Below are 26,144 nucleotides of genomic sequence, written 5' to 3' on the forward strand. Positions count from 1 at the left end.
CTGAGGTCTTGGCTAATTTCTTTTGATTTTCCCCTGATGTCAAGCAAAGTGGCACTGAGTTTGAAGGTAGGCCTTGAAATACATTCACAGGTACACCTCCAATTGACTCAAATTATGTTAATTAGCCTATCAGAAGCACAGTCAATTTAGTGTATGTAAACTTCTGACCCACTGGAATTGTGATACTGTGAATTAAAAGTGAAATAATCTGCCTGTAAACAATTGTTGGAAAAATGACTTGTTTCATGCACAAAGTAGATGTCCTAACCGACTGCCAAAACTATAGTTTGTTAACAAGAAATTTGTGGAGTGGTTGAAAAATTTGTTTTGATGACTCCAACCTAAGTGTATGTAAACGTCCGACTTCAACTGTATATTCACCTTGATTGATGAAATCTGCATAAGAGAACCGAAGCTGAAACTTTTTCAACTTCTTGCTTTTTTTGTATTGGAACTTCACCAACATGCAATTACACACAATGTCATATTTAAGTTAAATTTGGTTGCAAACATTTTATGGTGTAGCTGTACAATAGAAACAATCACACAAGAAAGCCTCCTTATACCCTCTCCCAGGGTTACAGTGGATCAACCATTTGTTCCAAATGCCACTTTAATAATGTAATGTGGATCTGAGGCTTTATTTTTTAATTTAACTAGGCTTGTCTGTTAAGAACAAATTCTTATTTACAATGACGGCCTACCGGGGAACAGTGGGTTAACTTCCTTGTTCAGGGATAGAACGACAGATGTTTTATTTTGTCAGCTCGGGGATTCAATCCAACAACCTTTCGCTTACTGGCTCAAAGCTCCAACCACTAGGCTACCTGTCGCCCCGGGTTTAGCAAGGCAATATTGAAGTGAAATCAACCAACCAAACTAGCTAGCTATCTAACTAGCTACAAAGAGTTACCACCACCACTCAAATCTATAGGTAAGAAACTGGCCAATACATTTCAAGCCATATTGGGAAAGGGAAAAGGTGAGAGTAGGAGCGTGCGTAGATGCGAGAAGTAATTGTCCAACGATCAAAGGGATCCTGCTGTGTATGTGGCTGCTATTATAGTAAACTGTGTTTGCATGTAATCAGTGGTGTATTCATTCCACTGATTCTGTTGAAAAATGTTTCTTAAACGGAAGCAAATGGAATGAAACGGGGATAACCATAACTGAATTTGTCCAATAGAAACTCTCGTTTGCAACTGTTGGATTAATGATTACACCCAAGATTGGCTAGATGCAGGCAAGGTTGTGCAAGGCGGTATGAATGTGTCAATGTCTGTCACCTTGATTACCCAAATTTCTCTCGACCTTTCATTTATAGGCTAGGTTGTAGCAACCTCATGATGGGTATAGGGAAATTTGAGTATCATGTAGTAGCCTAAACCCGTCGATGTTACATTGAGCTGGGTGAATGTATTGTAAAAGAAATAAGGCCATGTTCATAAGAAATATTAAAAATCGCACTTCCTCATCTTAAACCGCACCGACTGCCACTGACATCATACTCTTGCAGCTACTCTCTCACAAAGACCCGGATAATAAATAAATTCACACATAGTCCATAGTTGCCAGTGAGTGGAGATCTTGTTGAACAAATATCACACTCTGTCATACATGGATATTCTTATCCTTCTCAATTTAGCTACAGTACAAAGCATGTTTTCAACTTTACTGCTGTTTGGCTAATTGCCTTTGCTTCCACATCAAACACCACAGCCATTGAATACACCTATATACAGAACATGATCTAAGTAGAGAGGCAACTGTTTTATTCACTCTAGAAGTGGGCCTCATTTTATTGCACATTGTACTCTTCTGAGATACTATTTGTGATTCAAAATGTATGTATACTAGTGGTTAGAGCGTTGGGCTAGTTACTGAAAAGTTTCTGGATCAAATCCCTGAGCTGACAAGGTAAAAATCTGTTGTTCTGCCCCTGAACAAGGCAGTTAACCAACTGTTCTTAGGCTGTCATTGTAAATAAGAATTTGTTCTTAACTTACTTTCCTAGTTAAAGAAATGGAGCATGTCAAGATCTCTTTCTGTTCCTCTGATAAAAACACCAACTCAAATTCACCCAACAGTGCCATGTTTGGTTTTGTGCTATTTTCATCATTTACCAGTAATCATTTCATTTCAGTCAAATAGAGATGATCTCATGACAGAAATTAAAACATGGTGTCAGGGTGTTTGCATGCTGGGAGTTTGTATCTGCAGGATGGGACAAGCTAAGAAGGCTTCTTAGCACAGCAGTCTGGCGACATGGCTCAACAGACCACCAGCAGGAACACGTCCCCTGACCAAATGTTAAGTCATTCTCAATTCCCTCATGCTCATGAAAAGGGTTGAGTTCTTATTTCTGTTTCTCTAGTAGTGTTAATAATATTCACCCTAGTGGAAGAAAAGTAGTAGTAAATACAATGTGGAACTCTTTGGCAACTTATCTTCAATTTATATCCCTATCTGGGGAGAGGCTTTATTATCTGATCCAGTTCCACTGTCTGAGAGTGCCAACAAAAGTAGTCAGTCCCATAACCAGTAGCACATACAATAGCACCACACATGAGGAGGGTTGGGAAATGGTACAACTTAGTTACTACCTAGTTCTTTAAAATTAGAAAGAATGTTTGCCCTCAATCCCTTCATTACATTCCACTGTCCATGGAACCTTCTAGGAGCTTTGGGAAACACTTTCATTCAAAAAGAGCTTGGTTCAAGTATTCACTTGATGAAAATACCAAACTCTTCAGGCAAGAATAAAAGCCAGAGGAACTACACTTCACCCCTTACTATGGCATGGATGGAAAGAAGTGACTGCCTAAATCTTGTATTTTGCAGTAAATGGTACATTCAATGTCAAAACAATGGATCATCGAGTACCACTTCCCTTTAGAGTGGATAATCATTGTTTTAAATTCATAATAGCAGAATATTAATATACCTGACCTTTGTGTATGCAATTTATAACACTAATGTTGATACAGATTTTTTTTAAATCTCTGTGTAATTACTTAAATTAAGGCTGTTGGGAAGTCGTTCACTGGGGAAATAATTAATTTTAGACGTTTTGCAAACAATCATTCGGGAGCCGCAGTCTAACACTCTGATTCGTATCTTTGACCACCTGGTCATACGGTATGTTGAAGGGAGATAAGAACATGATAAGGACAAGTCCAAACAAAGTCATATTTGCCTCTGTTGGAGACCTACACGTTTATGTTTTGTTATGTACTCAGCTAGCAATGAGGGTGCGTAACCTATTTTTACTTCACAGCTTTTCTAATACGCCTCCACTAGTTCCACTGCCTGTTTCTCTCTGTTTCCAGATGTAAATCTCCCAGGCATAACACAGCGCTCTAATACTCCCCTCAGTGTTCTCTTGTACCGAGAGGGAGTGTGCTGCCTTGCTGCTCTCTCTGTATTCATCCTGTTCTACTAGCTACTCCCTCCTCTCCTGTTAGTACGCCTCTCCGCTCACTCTTCTTAGATAGGCTCTAGTGTACCTACACCCTTCAAGTGTACAGTCTGTTGTCTGTGTTTATTAAACGTCTGCCGTGCTACAATATGTTCCCATGTTTTAGATACATCCCACTGCTGCCACAAGCAGAGGCATTTGGAGACTATACGCTCATTTTCAACACACACGCAACACACATACACACACAGTGGCTATGTAAAATCATAATCTTTTCAAAGTTGTCAGCCATGTCATCAACAAAAATATTATTGAGTAGCTGGAGCAGTATTAACTAGGACGTACATGATCAGCAGCACCAGAGTAGGAGAGGAGAGGCATTAGTGTGAATCCCCATGGGCACTAAAAGGGTTTGACAATCAGGCCTGTGGGCACAACACAAACCCCTTCATATGAAAGAGAAGACTGAACTGCTGCATTCTCCCACAGGGACGGTGAACCCTCGACTCTACCACGATCCATCCCAGAGCTGCTGCCTCATATTAGCCTGCACACTGAATAAACAAAGTAAGCCTTATACATTCTGACAAGTCCTCTAGTGTCTTCCATACCTTACAATATTAACAAAGCTTCCCTTACTATCTGGGAAGTGGGCATATACACACAGGTGCCCTTTTGGTTTGATAAGTTTCTCAGTTCAAAAGAGGAGAATTCTGAGAAATGGCTTTGGCATATGGAATATTAAAAACAAATGGCAAATTGGTTAGGTGAAATTGGGATCGTTCATCTCTTCCCATTCAATAGCTGAACCATCCATGTGATTCAAATTAAAAAACAATATTTGATACTAGTTCTCAACAATCAACGTTTTTTTCTACTAAGGAACATTGTATGTTATTCTACGTATCCTTTATTTGCAAAGAAATAAACCACTCCGTGAAGGTGCATCTCTTTGTTATGTACAAGACACTGCAAACATAAATGTGGATTATTGAGTATCAAGTTGTTTCTAATCTGATGATGTGATGGTGATGACAGTCATAAGAATGATGCGTCAATGTGCCTGTGTGGTATTAAATCATAATGGTTACCTTTACCCCATACTCCGGATTCTTTTACAGCTGGTTTACGTAGCAAATAGCATTGAATTAGTCACATCGGGATATCTTTAGCACCTTCAGTGTGGTGAATCTAGTGAACCTCTCTCCAGTATTTCCACAGAGAACAAACGCTGTGCAGCAATCCGCCACTCTGAGTGGGCTGTATTTAATGTTTACGACATCAACATTCTCTCATCCTGGGTGTCTAATAGGAATGAAGATTCCTGTTCAGGCCCACTAGAGAAGAGAAGACAGCTACTGTCTGTAGATGACGCTGGTTAGAGAATAGGAGTGTGCAGATCTCTGCAAAGAAGGCTATTTTTGGAGATGATTTACACATTGCCTGTCTAGGAGGTGTGAGAGGTAGTGTTTTTTAGGTGGAGAGATGTGGGGGCTGGCGGTTCATTGGAACTCATCAGCAACACCTTCAGCCTGAGACGTGGGTTCATTTTTTCTCCTTCAGAGACGTGGGTTTGTTTTTTTCTCCTTCACCGGGCCCTCAGGTTATTTTTCCAGGCACAGTGTTGTTAGTGATTTAAAATCCCTTAACCAATCGTGTTTTCGAAAATGTGTGAGAAAAGGAGAAACTCAAGTAATAAATCATATTTTTGATGAAAAAGAGAGAGATTGCTTGGCTTGGAGTTTGATAAATAGCACAAAATGTAATTATATTTTTCATGTAAGCCTCCCAAATTTCTTTAAGTCTGGAGAGACAAAAACACAGTCAGGTGGACTTGAGGGAACATAATTAATCAACAGATAATTATTGGTATGCATCTCCCCAGAGATTTAGAAAATGGTTAAATAATGTCAATACTAGGGCGGTTGCAACATTCACTGTGTTTTTTGAACTGCTTCACTATCTGTCTTTCTGTCTACATGTTCATACCGTATGTCAGTGGATTGAAAATGGTTGATCTGCAATGCAGGGAATTTCATCAGGGAAAAGGAGAGAGGGGGAGAGTTTTCCTAATTAATCCTATCCTGAAGCTAAATGTAATCTAGAAGAGCATTGTGTAGAGAACCAGATTCCTGGAAGGCAGTAATTACCAGTGGATTATTACCTTACATGAACTATAATAGCAGATGCACAACGAGGGAACAATCATAATTAGATCGATAAAAAGGCATTTTGAAGAAGGAATAAGATGTAGTCTGTGCTGGATTTGTTTTCGCAGTTCATCATAAACTCCACCACAACCCATCCCCCACCAAACAACTTTGTAATGGGGAAATAATAAGAATACCTCCCGAACAGTGAATACATACTATAGTCCTACAATTATAATGTACATAGATTGGTAATGCATTGTAATATGATTGCAATATTATAGCTGATGATGCAGGACTGCTAGCAGCATAGGGCTGAATTATGGAGTTTTGTTACCAGTGACCCAATAGGGGACCCAGTGAGTTCAGTGGGTCTCAACTGCAAGTGGCTGGGAGCTTGCTCTTTCTATCTCAATCAATCAATCAATCAAATGTATTTATAAAGCCCTTCTTACATCAGCTGATGTCACAAAGTGCTGTACAGAAACCTAGCCTAAAACCCCAAACAGCAAGCAATGCAGGTGTAGAAGCACGGTGGCTAGGAAAAACTCCCTAGAAAGGCCGGAACCAAGGAAGAAACCTAGAGAGGAACACGGCTATGAGGGGTGGCCAGTCCTCTTCTTGCTGTGCTGGGTGGAGATAACAGAACATGGCCAAGATGTTCAAATGTTCATAGATGACCAGCAGGGTCAAATAATAATGATCACAGTGGTTGTAGACGGTGCAACAGGTCAGCACCTCAGGAGTAAATGTCAGTTGGCTTTTCATAGCCGATCATTCAGAGTATCTCTACCGCTCCTGCTGTCTCTAGAGAGTTGAAAACACAGGTCTGGGACAAGATAGCACGTCCAGTGTATATCTCACTCCCTTGGCTTCCCTCTCCAGAGGCGAGGTCACAGAACAGTAGCAGTGAAGAGGGAGCAGGGAGAAAGGGATAACTCTCTATCTTCTCCACAGAGAATATGCTGAGGGACCCTGGGACTGGGACACCTATGAGGCAAAGCGATATTATGGTTGAGATGGATAGAGTCTCTGGTAATGATGAGGAGAATAGTTATAGCATTCACCCTAGATCCACCCATTACTGGAGTAACATTTCCCATAAGTCTACAGGCTACCTAGATAGAATGAGACAGCTAGATTGACAGATACACCTCAGGAGAATCAGTTTCGACTGGGTATAATTAGTTGGGAAAAGTTTACAGAGTACTGTAGGATTGAAGAGTGAAAACAGAATGTAGGATGAAGAAAACGTAGTGTAGGCCACTGAATAGATTGGGCAATTGTCGGACCCACGAATGGCTTTCAATCTATTTTGGCGTCTGGAGGAATGAGTGAAAGAATCGTGGAAGCAGGAGAATCATGGGTCTGTCACTATGACAATGGCTGACCCTAGAAAAAACAGACATGAACCATGATATGAGTAATTTGATTTGATTTATATGATATATTAGGATCCCCATTAGCCGATGCCAATGGCGACAGCTAGTCTTACTGGGGTCTGACACATAACGAAAACTACATTACAGACGAAAGACAAGACTCAAAGAAACGATTAACCAGCCCAGTGACAGCATGGTCAGAGCACTGCCAGTGTATGCTTCATGTAGGCTACTTGGGTATAGTGGGGTAGTAAAACCACAAAATCAAAGAAAAATAAACTACTTGCATGTACAGTATCCCGGAGGGAGTACAATAACATCAGTGTGTTGTTGCATGCCATTAACTAAGGCCTTAGCTCAAAGGATCTCAACCGGAAGTGGCCCTTTGCACCTATAAGCTAGACTGTCATCACGCCCATTGTTGTCCATCTAATGGTCTTTGCTATTTTTTTTTCTTCCACTTTCACAACCTATTAGTATCAGAGTTGGGGCGCCGCTGCTTTGTTTTCTGATCCATTGTGCTGCCCTGGCAGCTATTCACTGAACCAGAGGGTATTATTCCTGCATTGATTGCACAGTTCATTAGCATGCCCATAGACTCTGTGGCATTTTGGCAGGACTACAAAACAATTCTCCTGAAATGTTTCTCTGAGAATTAGAAAGCCTTGGCTTGTTTGCTATCCAATGGACGTATGCTGGAGCTCCCTCACTTTCTTTCTGCTGCTGGATACCAATGCCTCATGGCACGGGAAGGTTTAGTTTGCTGCTCTCTTTGGGGAATTGTGTAAGTGTATTGTGTGTGTCAGAGTCTAACACACCAGATTAGGAATGGTCAGAATAGGATTAGGTCACGTGCAGTGATGTAGTGGTAAAAACAATTGGTGGGTAAATGTTGATTGCTAGTCGCGCCGAGTAAAGGAACACTCCCTAAACTTGCATTCTTCCGCCAACAACAAAAAAATGGGTAAACGGAGTTTACTCTACTTGAGTTTACCCTCCACTACACCACTGGTTACATGGATTTGATTGATTGAATTTAAATGAAATAGCACTGGTTTCCATAATATGGTGTGTGATGTATGGGTGGGTTATTTTGGAGTTTTGATCATGTCACTTTGAATTTTTTTGTTGATGACATGTCAGAGTAACTGTCAATTTCTGACTGCCAACTAAACAGTTTTATGAGTCATGTGGATACTTCCATTGAAAATTGAATTCCTTGATGCGCTATATGTTTGGATTCATACAATACACAACAAAAAGAATGCTGTGAAAAAGTAGAATGATGAATATCAGTAAATGTATGCTTGCCCAGTAAGCAAAATATACTTAATGTATTTTATAACTTACTGAAAGCCTTACAATGCTAAAGTTTAACAAAAATAAATCTATGGAGAGAAACATTTCAACTATTCGCAAATGTTCAATTACGAGTGTAGGTTTGTTATGAATTGCTACACAATTTCCCCAATCTCATTGGCACCTCCATAAACTGAATCTATGGTTTTCCATGACTCAGCTATGCCCCTTGTGGTACATGACAATATTTAGTTAATACCTTGCGTTCATCATGCTGTGAAATATTACACCAGCACAATTTTTGTCTTGCATCCAGTCATCCATGAAAAGTCCTGAAGATATGAATAGGATTAGTGTTGTTGGTTTAGGCGAGTGAAAAAAAACTCTACTTGGCTTTGGCCTACTTTCAGTTGATACAGAGAACTAAGAAAGAGGGTGATTCTAAGAATGATGAACCTGCATTTAGATAGAGGTTTACTGTAGCTATATGCAGATGCCCTGTGCTGGTTTACTGATATAGTTATTTCTGGTGCTGATGCCCGACAGGTGTTCCCTAACAATACTACAAACTACATCAGAGATGGTGTACCCTGATAAAAGGTCCCCAGGTACTGATTATAAACTTTATTTATACTCTGATTTAGAGACAGCCTAGACAGTTCAGCAGATCAGCTAGTGTAATTTATCCATGTCTATTTTCCTCTGTCTATAATAATCCTTACATGTTCCTCTGTCCCTTGATTACAGGAGGTGTGTGCATCTCTCAGTCAGTGAAGATACCACGAGAACCTAAGCCTGGAGAGTTTGACAAGATCATCCGCAGACTGTCAGAGAACCCCAATGCACGGGTTGTTATTCTCTTTGCCAATGAAGATGACATTAGGTTAGTGAAGTTGACTGTTACAGGAATGAAAAAATGATTAAACTAACATACTAAATGATGCCAACAAAGTATCTCAATTTATCTGAGTTTTTGTTTTATGATGCAACATTCAGCATGTTTGCCCATTGGTTTAGATGGGGATGCACTGCGGTGTAAATGGATGTACATTAGTATATTGTCTTCCCCACCATGATTGAAAATCCCTAAAATGAAATACACCAAGCTATATCAGCTTTATTTTCATTAGATGTCAACAGTGAACGGGATATGTGTCAGTTCACATTAAACACACTCAATCTAACTACATTTTGATGATATGTTCTTCTTATCCAATCATTCAAGGGTTTTTCTTAATTTTTGCTATTTTCTACATTTTAGAATAGTGAAAACATCAAAACTATGAAAAAACACATATGGGATCATGTAGTAACCAAAAATGTGTTAAACAAATACAAAACATATTTTATATTTGAGTTTCTTCAATGTAGCCACCCTTTGGCTTGATTACAGTTTTGCACACTCTTGGCATTCTCTCAACCAGCTTCATGTAGGAAGTCACCTGGAATGCATTTCAATGAACACGTTTGCCATTTAAAAGTGAATTTGTGGAATTTCTTTCCATCTTAATGCGTTTGAGCCAATCAGTTGTGTTGTGACAAGGTATGTGTGATATAGAAAATCCATATTATGGCAAGAACATCTAAAATAAACAAAGAGAAACAACAGTTCATCATGACTTTAACCCATTAAGGTCAGTCAATCCGGGAAATCTCCTGAAATGTTAAAGTTTTTTCAAGTGCAGTCGCAAAAACCATTGAGTGCGATGATAAAACTGGCTCTCATGAGGACCGCCCCAGGAACGGAAGACCAAGAGTTACCTCTGCTGCAGAGGATAAGTTCATTAGAGTTAACTGCACCTCAGATTGCAGCCCAAGTAAATGCTTCACGGAGTTCAATCTCAAAATCAACTGTTCAGAGGATACTGTGTCAATCAGGCCTTCATGGTCGAATTGCTGCAAAGAAACCACTACAAGGACACCAATAATAATAAGAGACTTGTTTGGGCCAAGAAACACGAACAATGGACAATAGACAGGTGGAAATCTGTCCTTTGGTCTGATGAGTACAAATTTTAGATTTTTGGTTCCAACCGCTATGTCTTTATAAGACGCGGAGTAGGTGAACAGATGATCTCCACATGTGTGGTTCCCACCTTGAAGCATGGAGGAGGAGGTGTGACTGTTGTGGAGGTGCTTTGTTGGTGACACTGTGTGATTGATTTAGAATTCAAGGCACACTTAACCACCATGGCTACCACAGCATTCTGCAGTGATACGCCATCCCATCTGGTTTGTGCTTAGTGGGATTATCATTAGTTTTTCAACAGGACAAAGACCCAAAACACACCTCCAAGCTGTGTACGGGCTATTTGACGAAGGAGAGAGATGAGTGCTGCATCAGATGATCTGGCCTCCACAATCACCCAACCTCAACCCAATTGAGATGGTTTGGGATGAGTTGGACCGCAGAGTGAAGGAAAAGCAGCCAACAAGTGCTCAGCATATGTGGGAACTCCTTCAAGACTGTTGGAAAAGCATTCCAGGAGAAGCTAGTTGAGAGAATGCCAAGAGTGTGCAAAGCTGTCATCAAAGCAAAGGGTGGCTACTTTAAATACTTTTTTGGTTACTACATGATTCCATGTGTTATTTCATAATTTTGATGTCTTCACTATTATTTAAAAATGTACATGTAGAAAATAGTAAAAATAAAGAAAAACCCTTGAATGAGTAGGTATGTCCAAGCTTTGGACTAATACTGGTTTTCTAGTTTACAGCAATTACCAATTTCCTCCATTCCTCTGCAGTGTTAAAAACTTTTAGTTGTCCTGAGGACTGAGGATCGTCCTGATCAGTGTCTTGGGTCAACAGCTGGTGATGTGTGTGGGTTCCATTATGTTTTACAGCACATTCAAAACCTACAGTACCTACAACTACCACAAGCATAGAATATACACTGAATGTACAAAACATTAGGAACAGCTTCCTAATATTGAGCTGCACCCCCTTTTGCCATCAGAACAGCCTCAATTTGTCGGGGCAAGATGTCGTAAGCATTCCACATGGATGTTGGCCCATGTTGACTCCAATGCTTCCCGCAGTTGTGTCAAGTTGGCTGGATGTCCTTTGGGTGGTGGACCTGAGTGGCGCAACAGTCTAAGGCACTGCATCTCAGTGCTATAGGCTTCACTACAGACCCTGGTTTTATTCCAGGCTGTATCACAACCGGCCGTGATTGGGAGTCCAATAGGGCAGCACACAATTGACCCAGTGTTGTCCGGGTTAGGGGTAGGCCGTAATTGTAAATAGGAATTTGTTCTTAACTGACTTGCCTAGTTAAATAAAGGTTAAATATTTTTTACAAATGATTGATTCACGCAGGAAACTGTTGAGCATGAAAACCCCAGCATCATTGTAGTTCTTGACATACTCAAACCAGTGTGCATGGCATACCCCGTTCAAAGGCACTTAAATCTTTTGTCTTGCCGATTCACCCTCTGAATGGCCACTGAATGGCACACAATCCATGTCTAAATTGTCTTCAACTCCACCCCCCCATTCAGCTGAAAAGGTGGCGCAGGGAATTCAGAAATATTATTTCTAAATATTTAACTTTCACACATTAACAAGTCCAATACCTCAAATGAAAGATAAACATCTTGTTCATCTACCCATCATGTCCGATTTTTAAAATGTTTTACTGCGAAAACACAACATATATTTATGTTAGACCACCACCAAATCAAAGGGAAAACGCAGCCATTTTTTTCCAGCCAAAGATACTCACAAAAGCAGGATTAGAGATAAAATGAATCACTAACCTTTTGAAAATCTTCATCAGATGACACTCATATGATATGTTACACAATACATTTATGTTTTGTTCGATAATATGCATATGTATATCCACAAATCTCGGTTTACATTGACGCCATGTTCAGAACTGCCTCCAAAATATCCGGAGGAATTATAGAAAGCTACGCCAGATAACAGAAATACTCAACATGAACTTTGATTAAAGATACATGTTCTACATATAATTAAAGATACACTGGTTCTTAATGCAACCGCTGTGTCAGATTTTTTAAAAACATTACGGAAAAAGCCTAACATTGCAATAATCTGAGACGGCGCTCAGACGTAAAAGTATTTCTCCGCCATGTTGGAGTCAACAGAAATACGAAATTACAACATAAATATTCCCTTACCTTTGATGATCTTTCATCAGAATGTAGTGCAAGGAGTCCTAGTTCCACAATAAATCGTTGTTTTGTTCCATAATGTCCAATACTAGTGTCCAAGTAGCTGCATTTGCTATCACTTTCAGCTCACGTGCCCAAAAACTGACTGCTGGTCCAGGATAACTCGCACGAAAACTTCCAAAAGATATATTCCAGGTCGAATAAACTGGTCAAACTAAGTAGAGAATCAATCTTCAGGATGTTATCATATATATCCAATAACGTTCCAACCGGATCATACGTTTTCAGCTGGAGCCAAATGGAACGGCGGTAGCACCCACAGAGAAATGCGCCACAGGAAAATTACATTCTGTCGGGACACTGACTATTTCCCCTCCCATTCGGTCAAATTTCACAGCAAATGCTCCATTCCACTTTCTCCTGAAAGAGGACATCTAGTGGAAGGCGTAGGAAGTGCTACCAGATCCATATCTTGTTGGGAAAGGAGGGGGCGATGAAATCAAAGTTGCCCCACATTCAGAATTTCACTTCTTGTTTGGAAGATTGCCTGCCCTATGAGTTCTGTTATACTCACAGACATAATTCAAACCGTTTTAGAAACTTCAGTGTTTTCTATCCAATAGTAATACTCATATGCATATATTAGCAATCTAGGACAGAGTAGGATGCAGTTCACTATGGGCACGCAATTCATCCAAAGTGAAAATACTGCCCCCTATCCTCAACAAGTTTTAATTAAGGGAACAGAGTCCGCTGACCTGATCAACCAATCTGTGACCTAGCCTGGAAGCAGCAGAACCCCACTCTGCCTCTCAACTCTTTAGTTGTTTCCAGGAGGAGGACAGGTTAAGACAACCTCTGTAAGCTCCTGTCCTTTACATCAACTCAGATTTGCACCCTTCCACATTGACAATGCGTCTTCTGGACTCCCTGACTCATCTTTAGTGCATCTTTGACCATTCCTCTTCCTATTGGTGTGTGTGTGTGTGCCTGCCTGTTCAGTGTGATAATAAAGTGTGGATTGTATCCCTGTCTCCTACTGGTCATTTACGTTCTCTTACCGGAACGCCGGGGCAGTTGCAACTATAATTGACACCTCTTTTTTGAGACCATCACATGGTTGTGCACTTTTTCACCTGTGCTTAGCTCTATTACGTTTCTTTTTATCCTAAAAAACTCCCTAGTCCTTGCTGACGACAAGCATACAGTACCCATAACACGATGCAGCCAACATCACGCTTGAAAATGTGGAAAGTGGTACTCAGTGATGTGTTTTGTTGGATTTGTCCCAAAGATAACACTTTGTTTTCAGGATATAAAGTTACATTCACTGCTCATCTGAGGGACCTTACAGATAATTGTATATGCTGGGTACAGAGATGAGGTAGTTATTAAAAAATCACGCTAAACACTATTGCACATAGAGTGAATCCATGCAACCTATTATGTGACTTGTTAAGCACAATTTTACTCCTTAAATTATTTAACACAGGCGTTGAATACTTATTGACTCGAGACATTTCAGCTATTCATTTTTTATTAATTTGTAAACATTTCTAAAAATATAATTCCACTTTGACATTATGGGGTATTGTGTGTAGGCCAGTGACACAAAATGCTCATTGACTTATCCTTTGCCTGATAATGGGTCTGGATATACAGTAATTACAAAAGCCAGGGGGATTTCTGGCCAGCATGCCTGCTGTACCCTTGAACCCAGTCAATGTGAGTTGGCAGCCAATTTATATATATTTTTTAATATACATTCTGAGTTTACAGCACCCAGGCTAGCAGAAGGCATTTTGTCGTAAACATAAACCTTGTTGTCATGCCAACCCTTCCTCTCTAAATAGCCCACACCATGATGAGAACACCTGGTATTTACTGTATGTGATTAGCAAGATTGTTCTGTAAATTACCTCAAGGGGGGGAATTAGCATATGACATGATACTAGTATACTGTAGGTTTTGTTACAGACATTTTATCCTGTAGAGCTATATGGGAAAGCTGGGGCTCAGTATAAACCATGTTTATTCAGTGAGAGGTAGGAGAAAGGTCATTATAACTCAAACATGCATTACTCTGTCACTTCATTCTGGGTTAACTGGTGAGCCAAAGGGGTGGCAGAGTGACTCGAGATACACTGTATTGTTATTGTACCTGGCTGTTGCAGCAACTGTGTTTCCAGTACTGTGGTCCTGTTGTAGCGACTGTGTTTCTTGTACTGTGGTCCTGTTGCAGCGACTGTGTTTCCAGTACTGAGGTCCTTTTGTATTGATTGTGTTTCCAGTACTGTGGTCCTGTTGTAGCGACTGTGTTTCCAGTACTGTGGTCCTGTTGTAGCGACTGTGTTTCTTGTACTGTGGTCCTTTTGTATTGATTGTGTTTCCAGTACTGAGGGCCTTTTGTATTGATTGTGTTTCCAGTACTGTGGTCCTGTTGTATCAACTGTATTTCCAGTACTGTGGTCCTGTTGTATCAACTGTATTTCCAGTACTGTGGTCCTGTTGTATCAACTGTATTTCCAGTACTGTGGTCCTGTTGTAGGGGATAGGGGTGGGGTGGGGTGGGGGTGGGGGTGGGGGGGGGGGCAGTGTTCAAAACATACACGCAATACACGCGAGGTGTAGTTTGGCTGTTGTTAATGTCCAGTACCAACACATCGTATTTACCTAATCATCCAGCCCCATGAGTAGGTGAATCATGTATATAATTTGCAAGAATTGTACTGTATTCTCTCTTTGCCCCTCCTACAGGCGGCTTCTTCAAGCAGCTAAGAAGGACAACCAGACAGGACATTTCATATGGGTGGGTTCAGACAGCTGGGGGTCTAAGATCTCCCCCATACTCAACCAAGAGGAGATGGCAGAAGGTGCTGTTACCATCCTACCTAAACGGCAGTCCATCCGAGGTACTGATGTTATACAGAATATGATGTTCTATATTCTTTATTGTCAAATTTAAATGACACACGACAGTTGGCAGTACTGGTGATGTGAGGATGACATTTGTATCTATGTTTTGTTGTCTTCGACAATGAAATCCAAATTTAATTCAAAACCCTGACATTTCCAAATAAAACACTGACATATACTGTAAACAACATATATCAGGATATACTGTAGGAACACCTGTAAGATGAAAGTAGTACTATGTGGAGGTAGTGCTGAAAAAAACTTGTTGATAAAGTAATCAGAAAATCCAATACACATCTCTGCAGTAGTTCAGCAGGTGGTTCTAAATCCAACTGTGTCTCTCATTGATCTCTCTAGGGTTTGATCGCTACTTTATCAGCAGAACTTTGGACAACAACAGAAGGAATATTTGGTTTGCAGAGTTCTGGGAAAACAACTTTCAGTGCAAACTCAGTCGACATGCTCTGAAGAAAGGATCCGGCATCAAAAAGTGCACAAGTAAGAATAGAATTTCCTTGTTTACCATAACCTAGTCCCACATACACTCTGATTGTTTATGAACTCACAGATGCAATCACTAGTTGTAGTATTCCGACATGTCTTGGATGATGTGCCATTACATCTACTTTAAATACTATGGTTATTTTGTATGCAAGGAAGAGAAACATGGAGCCCAAAATGTATTCCCAGATTGCAGGGCTATATACACTTTCTGTGGTAAGTTCCAAACTCTGCCAGAAACTTTGATTAGTCAAATATCACTTCACAAGAGACTGTGTAATGCAGTGCTTGCTGAATACACAAATACAGGGTCACACCATTTCATGGGTTCAATTAAGCAGAATAGAAGAGTCAGGAACTATATTGCTGTGGAGTGTGACTACATAAATGTGGAATGTGTTTTGGAAAGTGCAATAACAACAAAATAGAATGGTTTCATTACAGTTCTTAACATGTATTTGTACTTGAAATATACATGTATAACCCTTCAACAGCGTTATGTTGATGCAGAGATGTAGGCTACTGTAGTATGAGCTATGATACATTTTGGCGAAATGCAATGTGTTTGAGTAAAGGGTATGATACTTTTGTTCTATTAGACATGATTAAATGTTCCCATGACTCCCCGTCGCCAAGTTCAATCTGCACTGCAGTACAATAGCAATCACCAAAACTGGGCCATTACACAAGTTGAAAACATAATCAATAGCAAATCCAATCAGCATATTAGAGACAAGCTCCCAGGTCATTAAAATCAGTGGGCACTCCAAGCCTGACTGTCTTTCATTTCCCTGTACAGACAACACAATCTGCAGGATTCTAATCAGTCCAGACTGGACTGATTCTTGTATTGGTTGGATTGTGATGTGCTGATGATTGATTCCTTCCTATGCGTTAATGTTTCATGCTTTCATCAGCTTGCTATGATAGTTACCAGGATGGGTTTCCTCACAGCCATTGCCTAATGCCATTATATCACAATGCTATAAATCAGGGGCCCGAGAACTATTTGCTGTGAAGACAGTGTATTAAAACAGAAGATGTGTTGTCTCCACTTTTCTACAGGTTCAGTTCTATGTGATCAAATCGAATCCAGGGTGGTTTGAGAAACATTGCCTGAGTCATTAGTTGTGTTCAGATCCATGTTTCTAAAAAAATACTCTCCTTAGTTCATTTATGAGGCGGGAACTACTGTAGAGCTTGTGTGCCAACCTGATGTAAGACCTGAATTTGATAACTTAATGTATGGTTATTCAACCCAGTATTTGATGGGTATTCAACCTGGTAGTTTTTGCTAGTGATGTTATGAATATCGCTATAACAGAGACGCTCAGAGTCGAGAAGCAGGTGGTGAGTTTAACAATATAATGAACATGGAACGATACAAGACAAGAGTTGCGTCTAGACATGAAACACATAGTCAATACTGCCTGGGGAATGGAACTAAGGGAGTGACAGATATATGTAATCAGGGGTTCATCAGGGGTTAATCCTCTCCACCTGCCCAATGAACTGAGACCTATACCCAGAAGTGATGCTGACAATGACCCTGAGCTTCTACATGAAAGCTCTCCATACCCGTGACGTAAATTGTGGGCCACGGTTGGAGACGATGTCCTCTGGAAGGCCATAATACCGGAAGACCTGCTGGAACAGTGCCTCAGCGATCTGAAGAGCAGTAGGGATAAAATGACAGGATTTGGAGAATCTATCCACAACCACCAAAATGCTAGTGAAGCCATCAGAGGAGGGGAGATCAGTGACAAAATCAATGAATAGATGAGACCAGGGATGCTGAGGCACGGGAAGAGGAAGGATTTTCTCTGCTGGAGTGTGCCGGCGGAGATTTAGTTTGGGCACACACAGAACAGGAGTTGACATAGCGAATAACGCCATGCATCAAGGTGGTCCAGCAATACTTTTCGGAGAGCGATTGAATAGTACGGTGATCCCAGGATGTCGAGCGACGACAGCTGTGTGTGCCCAGGTCAACAGCCGCTCCCTTATCCCTGTGGGAACGTAGATGCACTCAGGAGGACAATTAGTGTGTACAGAGTTCCCTCTCCAGAGCCTGGTGAATGTCTGCATCTATGTCCCAGAACACAGGAGCTCCGAATCGAGAGGGAACTTGAAAACAGGTAATCCGGCATTCGGGTGACAAGTACGTGATTCCCATCTATGATATGATGGTGGGGTTATGGCGTTGAAGCCATGGGATTCCAAGGGTGATCTTGTGAGCTGGTGCACTAGTGATGAAGAAGGGAATGTTTTCCTGATGAATGAACTCCACTGTGATGTGTGTGATGGTTCCGGTTCCCAGTGGCCAATTATCAAGAGCTTGAACCGGAAACAAAGAGGAGAGCGAGTATGAGGGGATGTTCAGAGAGGAGGTAAGGGTCTGGTCAATAAAGTTCCCTGCGGCACTGGAATCCACTATGATGTAGAAACAGTACATGAGGGACAGCCAGCTAGTGTGATCGACAATGAAAAGGGCTTGACAGAAAATGATGAAGATGGGATACTCACACCTGTCCCAGGAGGTGGAAGATCACGTGACTGTCTCAGCTCTTGTGGATCCCGAGTTGGGACATACCGGACACTGCTGAAGCTGGTGCCCCCCTTGACTACAATAGAGACAGAGCCCCAGCTGTCTTTGTCTGCGTTGCTCCGCCGCGGGGAGGTGTGACCCCTACCTCTATAGGTTCAGGCTCTGACACAGTGTTCACTGAGGGAGGGAGAGAAGCGATTTGGGTACTGACGCTCCCAAAGTAGGTTATCCAAACGGATGGCCATCGAGATGAGTGCGTCCAAGTTGAGGTTGATGTCATGACATGCCAGTTCCGTTTGGACCTCCTCATGCAGTCCTCTTCGGAATAGTGTACGGAGCAACGGCTCATTCCATCCATTGGATGTGGCTACTGTCCTGAAGGTGAGCTAGTACTCTGCAGCGGTCTGGTCATCCTGCCATAGTTGGAGTAGGCGCTCACCCCCCTCTCTGCCCTCTGGTGGATGATTGAAGATACCTCTGAACAGAGCCATGAACCCCTCATACGAAGCCAGCTCCTCCTCTCCTCTCTCCCAGATGGCTGTAGCTCACTCCAACACCTGCCCAGTCAGCAGAGAAATAACCGTGGCAACCTTGGACCTCTCGGTGGTGGGGGCTCCCATCTGGTGCACAAAATAGAGGGAGCACTGGAGTAGGAAGCCACGGCATTTAGATGGGTTTCCGTCATATTTATCCGGGAGGGATAAACGGGCATCGCTGACCTGGGCGGACTGCTGAATGGACTGATATGCTGATGGGTCGATTGGTGGCAGAGTATCCTCCGCTAGTTGAAGGCAACGGGTCTCGAGTATGTTCGAGACATTGAAGACTGCAAATAACTTGTTCAATGGTCATCCCCATTTGCACCAGCTGCCTGCTGGTAAGCTTTCTTGACTTTAACATACATTTTTTGCCAACACATGGCTAACATTTTTTTAACCAGCTAAACAGCTGCTATTAAATAAAATGTTTACTTCCTCTTCCAATCACAATGTGGGGAGATCAAAATAATTAAAAATTATCTATTCAATGTATTACTTTTAAAATGTTGATTAATTCTTCTTGCCATTATCATTCACCTGATGATAAGACAAGACATAAAAAATGTTTTTTTTCCCAACGTATGATGGGGGCCTCTGTGTTGCCGGTTGCCAGGGTCCCTGGGCAAGAAAAGATTGAAGACCCTTGCCTAATTGCACTAAATTAACAGTAAATATTATCCTCCCATCAATACATTTCATTTGATTTTCAGGTGCCGTTCAGACAATTCAAAGTATTGGTTGGGGACGTATTTGTGGAGGAATGTAACTGTTTTTCTGGGTAATTTGTAATATTCCCATGACTGTTTTTGTATTTTAATATACATATACATAATGTGTATATTTATGTTGTATATACAGGGCACATTTGTAAAAGAGACCTAGGTATCAATATGTCTTCCCTGTTAAAATAAAATGTAATTGTAGTTGTCACATGCTTCGTCAACAACAGGTGTAGACTTCCCAACCCTACAGATAGAAAAATAGACACAGACACAAAAATAGACAAATAATATCACAAGGTATAAATACACAATGAGTAACAATAACTTGCCTATATACATGGTGTACCAGTACCGAATCAATGTGTAGGGGTACGGGGTCATTGAGGGAAATACAGTATGCACATAGGTAGGGGTAAGTGACTATAGGCAACAGGATATATAATAAACAGTAACAGCAGTGTTTGAGATGAGTCAAAAGAGTTAAATGCAGATAGTCTGGGTAGCTATTTGGTTAACTATTTAACAGTCTCATGGCTTGGGGGTAGAAGCTTTTCAGGGTACTGTTGGTTCCAAACTTGGTGCATCAGTACCTTGCCGTACTGCAACAGTGAGAACAGTCTATGACATGCGTGGCTTTGCGCCTGGTATAGAGGTCCTGGATGGCATGGAGCTCGGCTCCAGTGATGTACTGGGCTGTATGCACTACCCTCTGTAGCGCCTTGCGGTCAGATACCAAGCATTTTCCATACCAAGAGGTTATGCAGCCAGTCAAGATGCTCTCAGTGGTGCAGCTTTAGAACCTTTTGAGGATGCCTATCTGAGGGCCCATGCCAAAACCTTTCAGCCTTCTGAGGGGAAAGTGCTGTTGCCGTGCCTTCTTCACGACTGTGTTGGTGTGTGGACCATGATAATTCCTTAGTGATGTGGACACAGAGGAACATGATGCTTTCGACACACTCAACCACAGCCATGTCGATGTGGATGGGGGCATGCTGGGCCCTCCATTTCCTGTAGTCCACGATCAGTTCCTTTGTTATGCTGACATTGAGGGAGTGGTTGTTGGCCTGGCAAAACGCTACCAGGTCACTGACTTTCTCCCTATAGGCTGTCTCATCGTAGTCTGTGATCAGGCCATCCACCGTTGTGTCGTCAGCTAACTGAATGATGGGGTTGGAGTAGTGCATGGCCATACAGTCGTTGGTGAACAGGGAGTACAGGAGGGGACTAAGCACGCATCCCTAAGGGGCCTCCCGTGTTGAGTGACCAGCGTGGTGGATGTGTTTTGGCCTACCCTCAACATCACAGGGTGGCCTGTCAGGAAGTCCAGAATCCTGTTGCAGCGAGAGGTGATCAGTTCCAGGGTCCTGGAGGAAACTATGCTGTTGAACACTGAGCTATAGTCAATGAACAGCATTCTCATATAGGTGTTACTTTTGTCCAGGTGGGAGAGGGCAGTGTGGAGTGCAATAGAGATTGTGCCATCTGTGCATCTGTATGCAAATTCAAATAAAATAAAATGTATTGGTCACATGCGTCTAATACAACAGGTATATTTCATCTGACAGTGAAATGCTTACTTACAAGCCCCTAACCCACAATGCAGTTAAAAAGTATGGATGAAAATAAGAAATAAAAGTAACAAGTAATTAAAGAGCAGCAGTAAAATAACAATAGCGAGACTATATACAGGGAGGTACAGAGTCAATGTGTGGGGGCACCGGTTAGATGAGGTAATATGTGCATGTTGAAGTCGGACGTTTACATACACCTTAGCCAAATACATTTAAACTCAGTTTCACAATTCCTGACATTTAATCCTAGTAAAAATTCCCTGTCTTAGGTCAGTTAGGATCACCACTTTATTGTAAGAATGTGAAATGCCAGAATAATAGTAGAGAGAATGACTTATTTCAGCTTTTATTTCTTTCATTACATTCCCAGTGGGTCAGAAGTTTACATACAGTAAATTCGTATTTGGTAGCATTGCCTTTAAATTGTTTAACGTGGGTCAAACGTTTTGGGGAGCCTTCCACAAGCTTCCCACAATAAGTTGGGTGAAGTTTGGCCCATTCCTCTGGACAGAACTGGTGTAACTGAGTCAGGTTTGTAGGGCTCCTTGCTCGCACACGCTTTTTCAGTTCTGCCCACACATTTTCTATAGGATTGAGGTCAGGGCTTTGATGGCCACTCCAATACTTTGTTGTCCTTAAGCCATTTTGCCACAACTTTGGAAGTATGGGGTCATTGTACATTTGGAAGACCCATTTGCGACCAAGCTTTAACTTCCTGACTGATGTCTTGAGATGTTGCTTCAATATATCCACATAATTTATTTTCTCATGATGCCATCTATTTTGTGAAGTGCACCAGTGTTTCCTGCAGCAAAGCACCCCCACAACATGAAGCTGCCACCCCCATGCTTCACGGTTGGGATGGTGTTCTTCGGCTTGCAATCCTCCCCCTTTTTCCTCCAAACATAATGATGGTCATTATGGCCAAACAGTTCTATTTTTGTTTCGTCACACCAGAGGACATTTCTCCAAAAAGTATGATCTTTGTCCCCATGTGCAGTTGCAAACTGTAGTCTGGCTTTTTTATGGCGGTTTTGGGGCAGTGGCTTCTTCCTTGCTGATCGGCCTTTCAAGTTATGTCGACATAGGACTAGTTTTACTATGGATATAGATACTTTTGTACCTGTTTCCTCCAGCATCTTCACAAGGTCCTTTGCTGTTGTTCTGGGATTGAATTGCACTTTTCGCACCAAAGTATGTTCATCTCTAGGAGACAGAACGCGTCTCCTTCCTGAGCGGTGTGACGGCTGCGTGGTCCCATGGTGCTTATACTAGCGTACTCTTGTTTGTACAGATGAACGTTGTACCTTCAGGCATTTGGAAATTGCTCCCAAGGATGAACCAGACTTGTGGATGTCTACAATCTTTGGCTGATTTTTTTAATTTTCCGATGATGTCAAGCAAAGAGGCACTGAGTTTGAAGATAGGCCTTGAAATACATTCACAGGTACACCTCCAATTGACTCAATTAATGTCAATTAGCCTATCAGAAGCTTCTAAAGCCATGACATACTTTTCTGGAATTTTCCAAGCTGTTAAAAGGCACAGTCAACTTAGTGTATGTAAATTTCTGATCCACTGGAATTGTGATAGTGAATTACAAGTGAAATAAGCTGTCTGTAAACAATTGTTGGAAAAAGTACTTGTGTCATGCAAAGTAGATGTCCTAACCGACTTGCCAAAAATATAGTTTGTTAAGAAGAAATTTGTGGAGAAGTTAAAAAAAAAAGTTTTAATGACTCCAACCTAAGTGTATGTAAACTTCCCACTTCAACTGTAGGTAGAGTTATTAAAGTGACTATGCATATATGATAACAACAAAGAGTAGTAGCGGTGTAAAAGAGGGGGAGGGGGGATGCAAATAGTCTGTGTAGCCACTTGATTGGGTGTTCAGGAGATTTATGGCTTGGGGTAGAAGCGGTTTAGAAGCCTCTTGGACCCAGACTTGGCGCTTCGGTACCGTTTGCCGTATAGCTCATTCAATGCTGTCTTAGTGCCAGCCTCTGACTGTGGTTGTTGGAGTGGGTCCAGGGTTTCTGGGATGATGGTGTTGATGTGAACCATGATCGCCTTTTGAAGCATTTCATGGCTACAGATGTGAGTGTTACGGGGCAATAGTCATTTAGACATGTAGGTATTACGAAATGGGTCAGAGAGTGGTTGAAAATGTCAGCTCTGAGTACGAGTCCTGGTAATCCAGGACGGCAGGTTGCCTAGTAGTTAGAGTGTCCGAAAGGTTGCTAGATTGAATCCCTGAGCTGCCAATGTAAACATGTCATTCAGCCCCTGAACAAGGCAGTTAACCCACTGTTCCTAGGCCGTCATTGTAAATAAGATTTTGTTCTTATCTGACTTGCTTATTAAAAGTGAAGGTTAAATAAAACATTATCCATCTGGCCCTGCGGCCTTGTGAATGTTAACCTTTTTTAAAGGTCTTACATTGGCTACAGTTAGCGAGATCACACAGACTTCTGGAACATCTGGTGCTCTCATGCATGGTTCAGTTGCTTTCCTTGAAGAGAGTCATGCACTCAAGACCACCACTCACAATACTGTACATATAGCACACTCCCAGAACCACAACATACCACATACATCATCAACATGTGAGTACCTAATTTACAATTCAAATGAATGGTGATTAGTTTTCTAAATTGGATAAAAGAAGAGAACAAATGTAAGCTCTTTGTTTATTTTAGCTCATTTAGCAAAATGTTGAGGAGCTTAACAATTATGCAATATTTATTCATCATGAATGAGATTTCCCGTCTTGGCTCCAACATGTCACAGGGGGCCTGAAGAAATCCAGGAGAATAATAATGAAAGTGCATTAGTACTATCACAACGTTAGTCAATTAATCCAAGACTCAACTGTAAGGGTTTCTGCACATGACAATGCCTTAGGGATGCTCTCAAACAGACTATCCTCCTAAATTTCAAGAGAGGATAGTATTCACTTTGTGTTTACCCATACCTTTCATCAGTTGTCATGGTGGCAGCTCTTGAGCTAAATTGCTGCAGATTTGTTTTCCTGCAGTGAGTGGCCCCAGGAGCACTGTAATTTTCTACAGGAAAGAGTTAGATTTACATTTACATCATTTAGCAGACGCTCCTCTCTCACTCTCACTCTCTCTCTCTCTCTCTCTCTCTCTCTATATATAATTTTTCAGGGGCACGTTTTGCAATACGATTGTGCTGGACCTCTGTAAAATGATCGATTTGCTCTAATAGACATAATAATTTGAATTAAAATCTTAAATGAGAGCTTGCCCAATCATCGAATTTGAGGGAAGTGGGAACAGAGTATTCTCTTGTGATTTACTGCTAAATAGATGTTTACAAATCAACCCCCTGCTAATGCTAACTGCTGATGTTACTGTAAATATGTAACCGAGGAAGTTGGGACTGTAAAGCATTCCATTTAATTTCATAAGAAACTCCAGGGATGGGTAGTTATGGAGACTGATACCTAAGTGTACCCCCCCAGAAGTTTAGGATTGTAGTATTGGTGGATTGTATGTGGAATGAACAACAAAACAAAAGGGTAATTATGAGTCACATATACAGTATCAACCACTTACAAGTGCACCTCAGCTGGAGGTACTTATACTATAATGTTAGGTTTTAGTACCTTTCCTCTCATCCATTAGGATGGTGACTCCAGACTGAAAGGCCTAATCCCCAGAGTCTGGATGTATAATTCAGATCCAACCACTGGTCTCAGACCAAATTTCATTGCTTGTACCTTCTGGCCCAGGGCCTATGTTTACGTTGTAGGTGACAACTACCTCAACCTGTAGGTCCCTATATTGCTCAATGTGTCCATGGCCAGATCGTGAGAATGGCAGATAGGTCATAAGATAAGCCAATATAAGTACTTTTAATTCCACACATTGATAATGGAGTGGAATTTTCAGACAGCAAGAGCAAGTGTCTCGCCATCCGACTAGAAGTAATAGCTGGACGGGAGTCATTAAACTAGATTAAAGGAAATTGCTCTTTGATTATTAAGCCGATTTTGAAAATCACAGGCAATAACTTGCCAAGACTGTCACAGTCAGAAATAAGGAGGTTCAGAGCAACTTGAGAAGGCTCTTAGTGAAAATTATATTTATATGACAGCAGTAAATGTAAACATTTTAATAAACAAAACACTTGTCCCTTACAATTAGAACAAGAAACATGAAAAATCATGTGTAAAAAAAACACCTGTGGTTTTTGGACACGTGGGAACACATATGAACAAATCAAAATCTCATGTCAAAATAAAAATAAAGTGAAATCCTTACATAAATACATTTTTCACGTTTTTTCCTCATGTTAAAAAAAAAAAAAATCACCCAATATTATTTTCACCACTTCCAGCTACTTCTGGTGTCCCATCCGGTGACTGACCAGGACCCACCCTGCTTAGCTTCCAAAGTAAAACAGCAGTGGGGTGCACAGTGCCGTGTGGCAGGAATGAATGTGCCAAAACTTGCAACTGGGAAAAAAGGCAGCCAAAGAAAATGTCAGGGTAACATAACCTAAGATAGGGAAAATTGCAGGAAAGAGGGAGAGTTTTTCATTTAATTGCATTATCATAAAATAAACCAATTTTTTGCATCCATTTAAAAAAAATTTTTTTCTTGCATTAAAAAAAATCCTTGCAATGTTCTGTTTTGAGTTTATGTTTTGCTTTCATTATCATTATTTTTGTTTGCAATTCTAGAATTTAGTTCTCGACATCAAGTTTTGCTTGATATTAATGGCACAAAAGTATATTGCACCATATAATCACTATTACACTATTATAAGGTGATTAAAGCGGCAATCCTTAATTGAAACATCAATAAAGTGTTCTCCCCTCCGCAGTTTCAGTAAAAAGCTGAGGGATGAGGCTGCTGAAATGCAACCACTCTCAAATCTATATACTACACTATGGATGCAAGGACTGACCATCCATGATATCAAAAT

The 26,144-nt window shown here is 41.1% G+C and overlaps 1 protein-coding gene across 1 annotated transcript in view; it reads left to right on the forward strand.

The window, feature by feature from the left end:
- Nucleotides 1-26,144, forward strand: part of LOC121839690 (metabotropic glutamate receptor 4-like) — a 185,059-nt gene that overhangs the window by 136,645 nt on the left and 22,270 nt on the right. Inside the window, exons 3-5 of the mRNA XM_042299923.1 lie at nucleotides 8,997-9,132; nucleotides 15,149-15,303; nucleotides 15,665-15,805. Coding sequence (XP_042155857.1) covers nucleotides 8,997-9,132; nucleotides 15,149-15,303; nucleotides 15,665-15,805 — 432 coding nt within the window. The remainder of the gene's footprint in view (nucleotides 1-8,996; nucleotides 9,133-15,148; nucleotides 15,304-15,664; nucleotides 15,806-26,144) is intronic.

The sequence above is a fragment of the Oncorhynchus tshawytscha genome, linkage group LG16 (assembly GCF_018296145.1).
Source record: "Oncorhynchus tshawytscha isolate Ot180627B linkage group LG16, Otsh_v2.0, whole genome shotgun sequence".
Taxonomy (NCBI): Eukaryota; Metazoa; Chordata; class Actinopteri; order Salmoniformes; family Salmonidae; genus Oncorhynchus; species Oncorhynchus tshawytscha.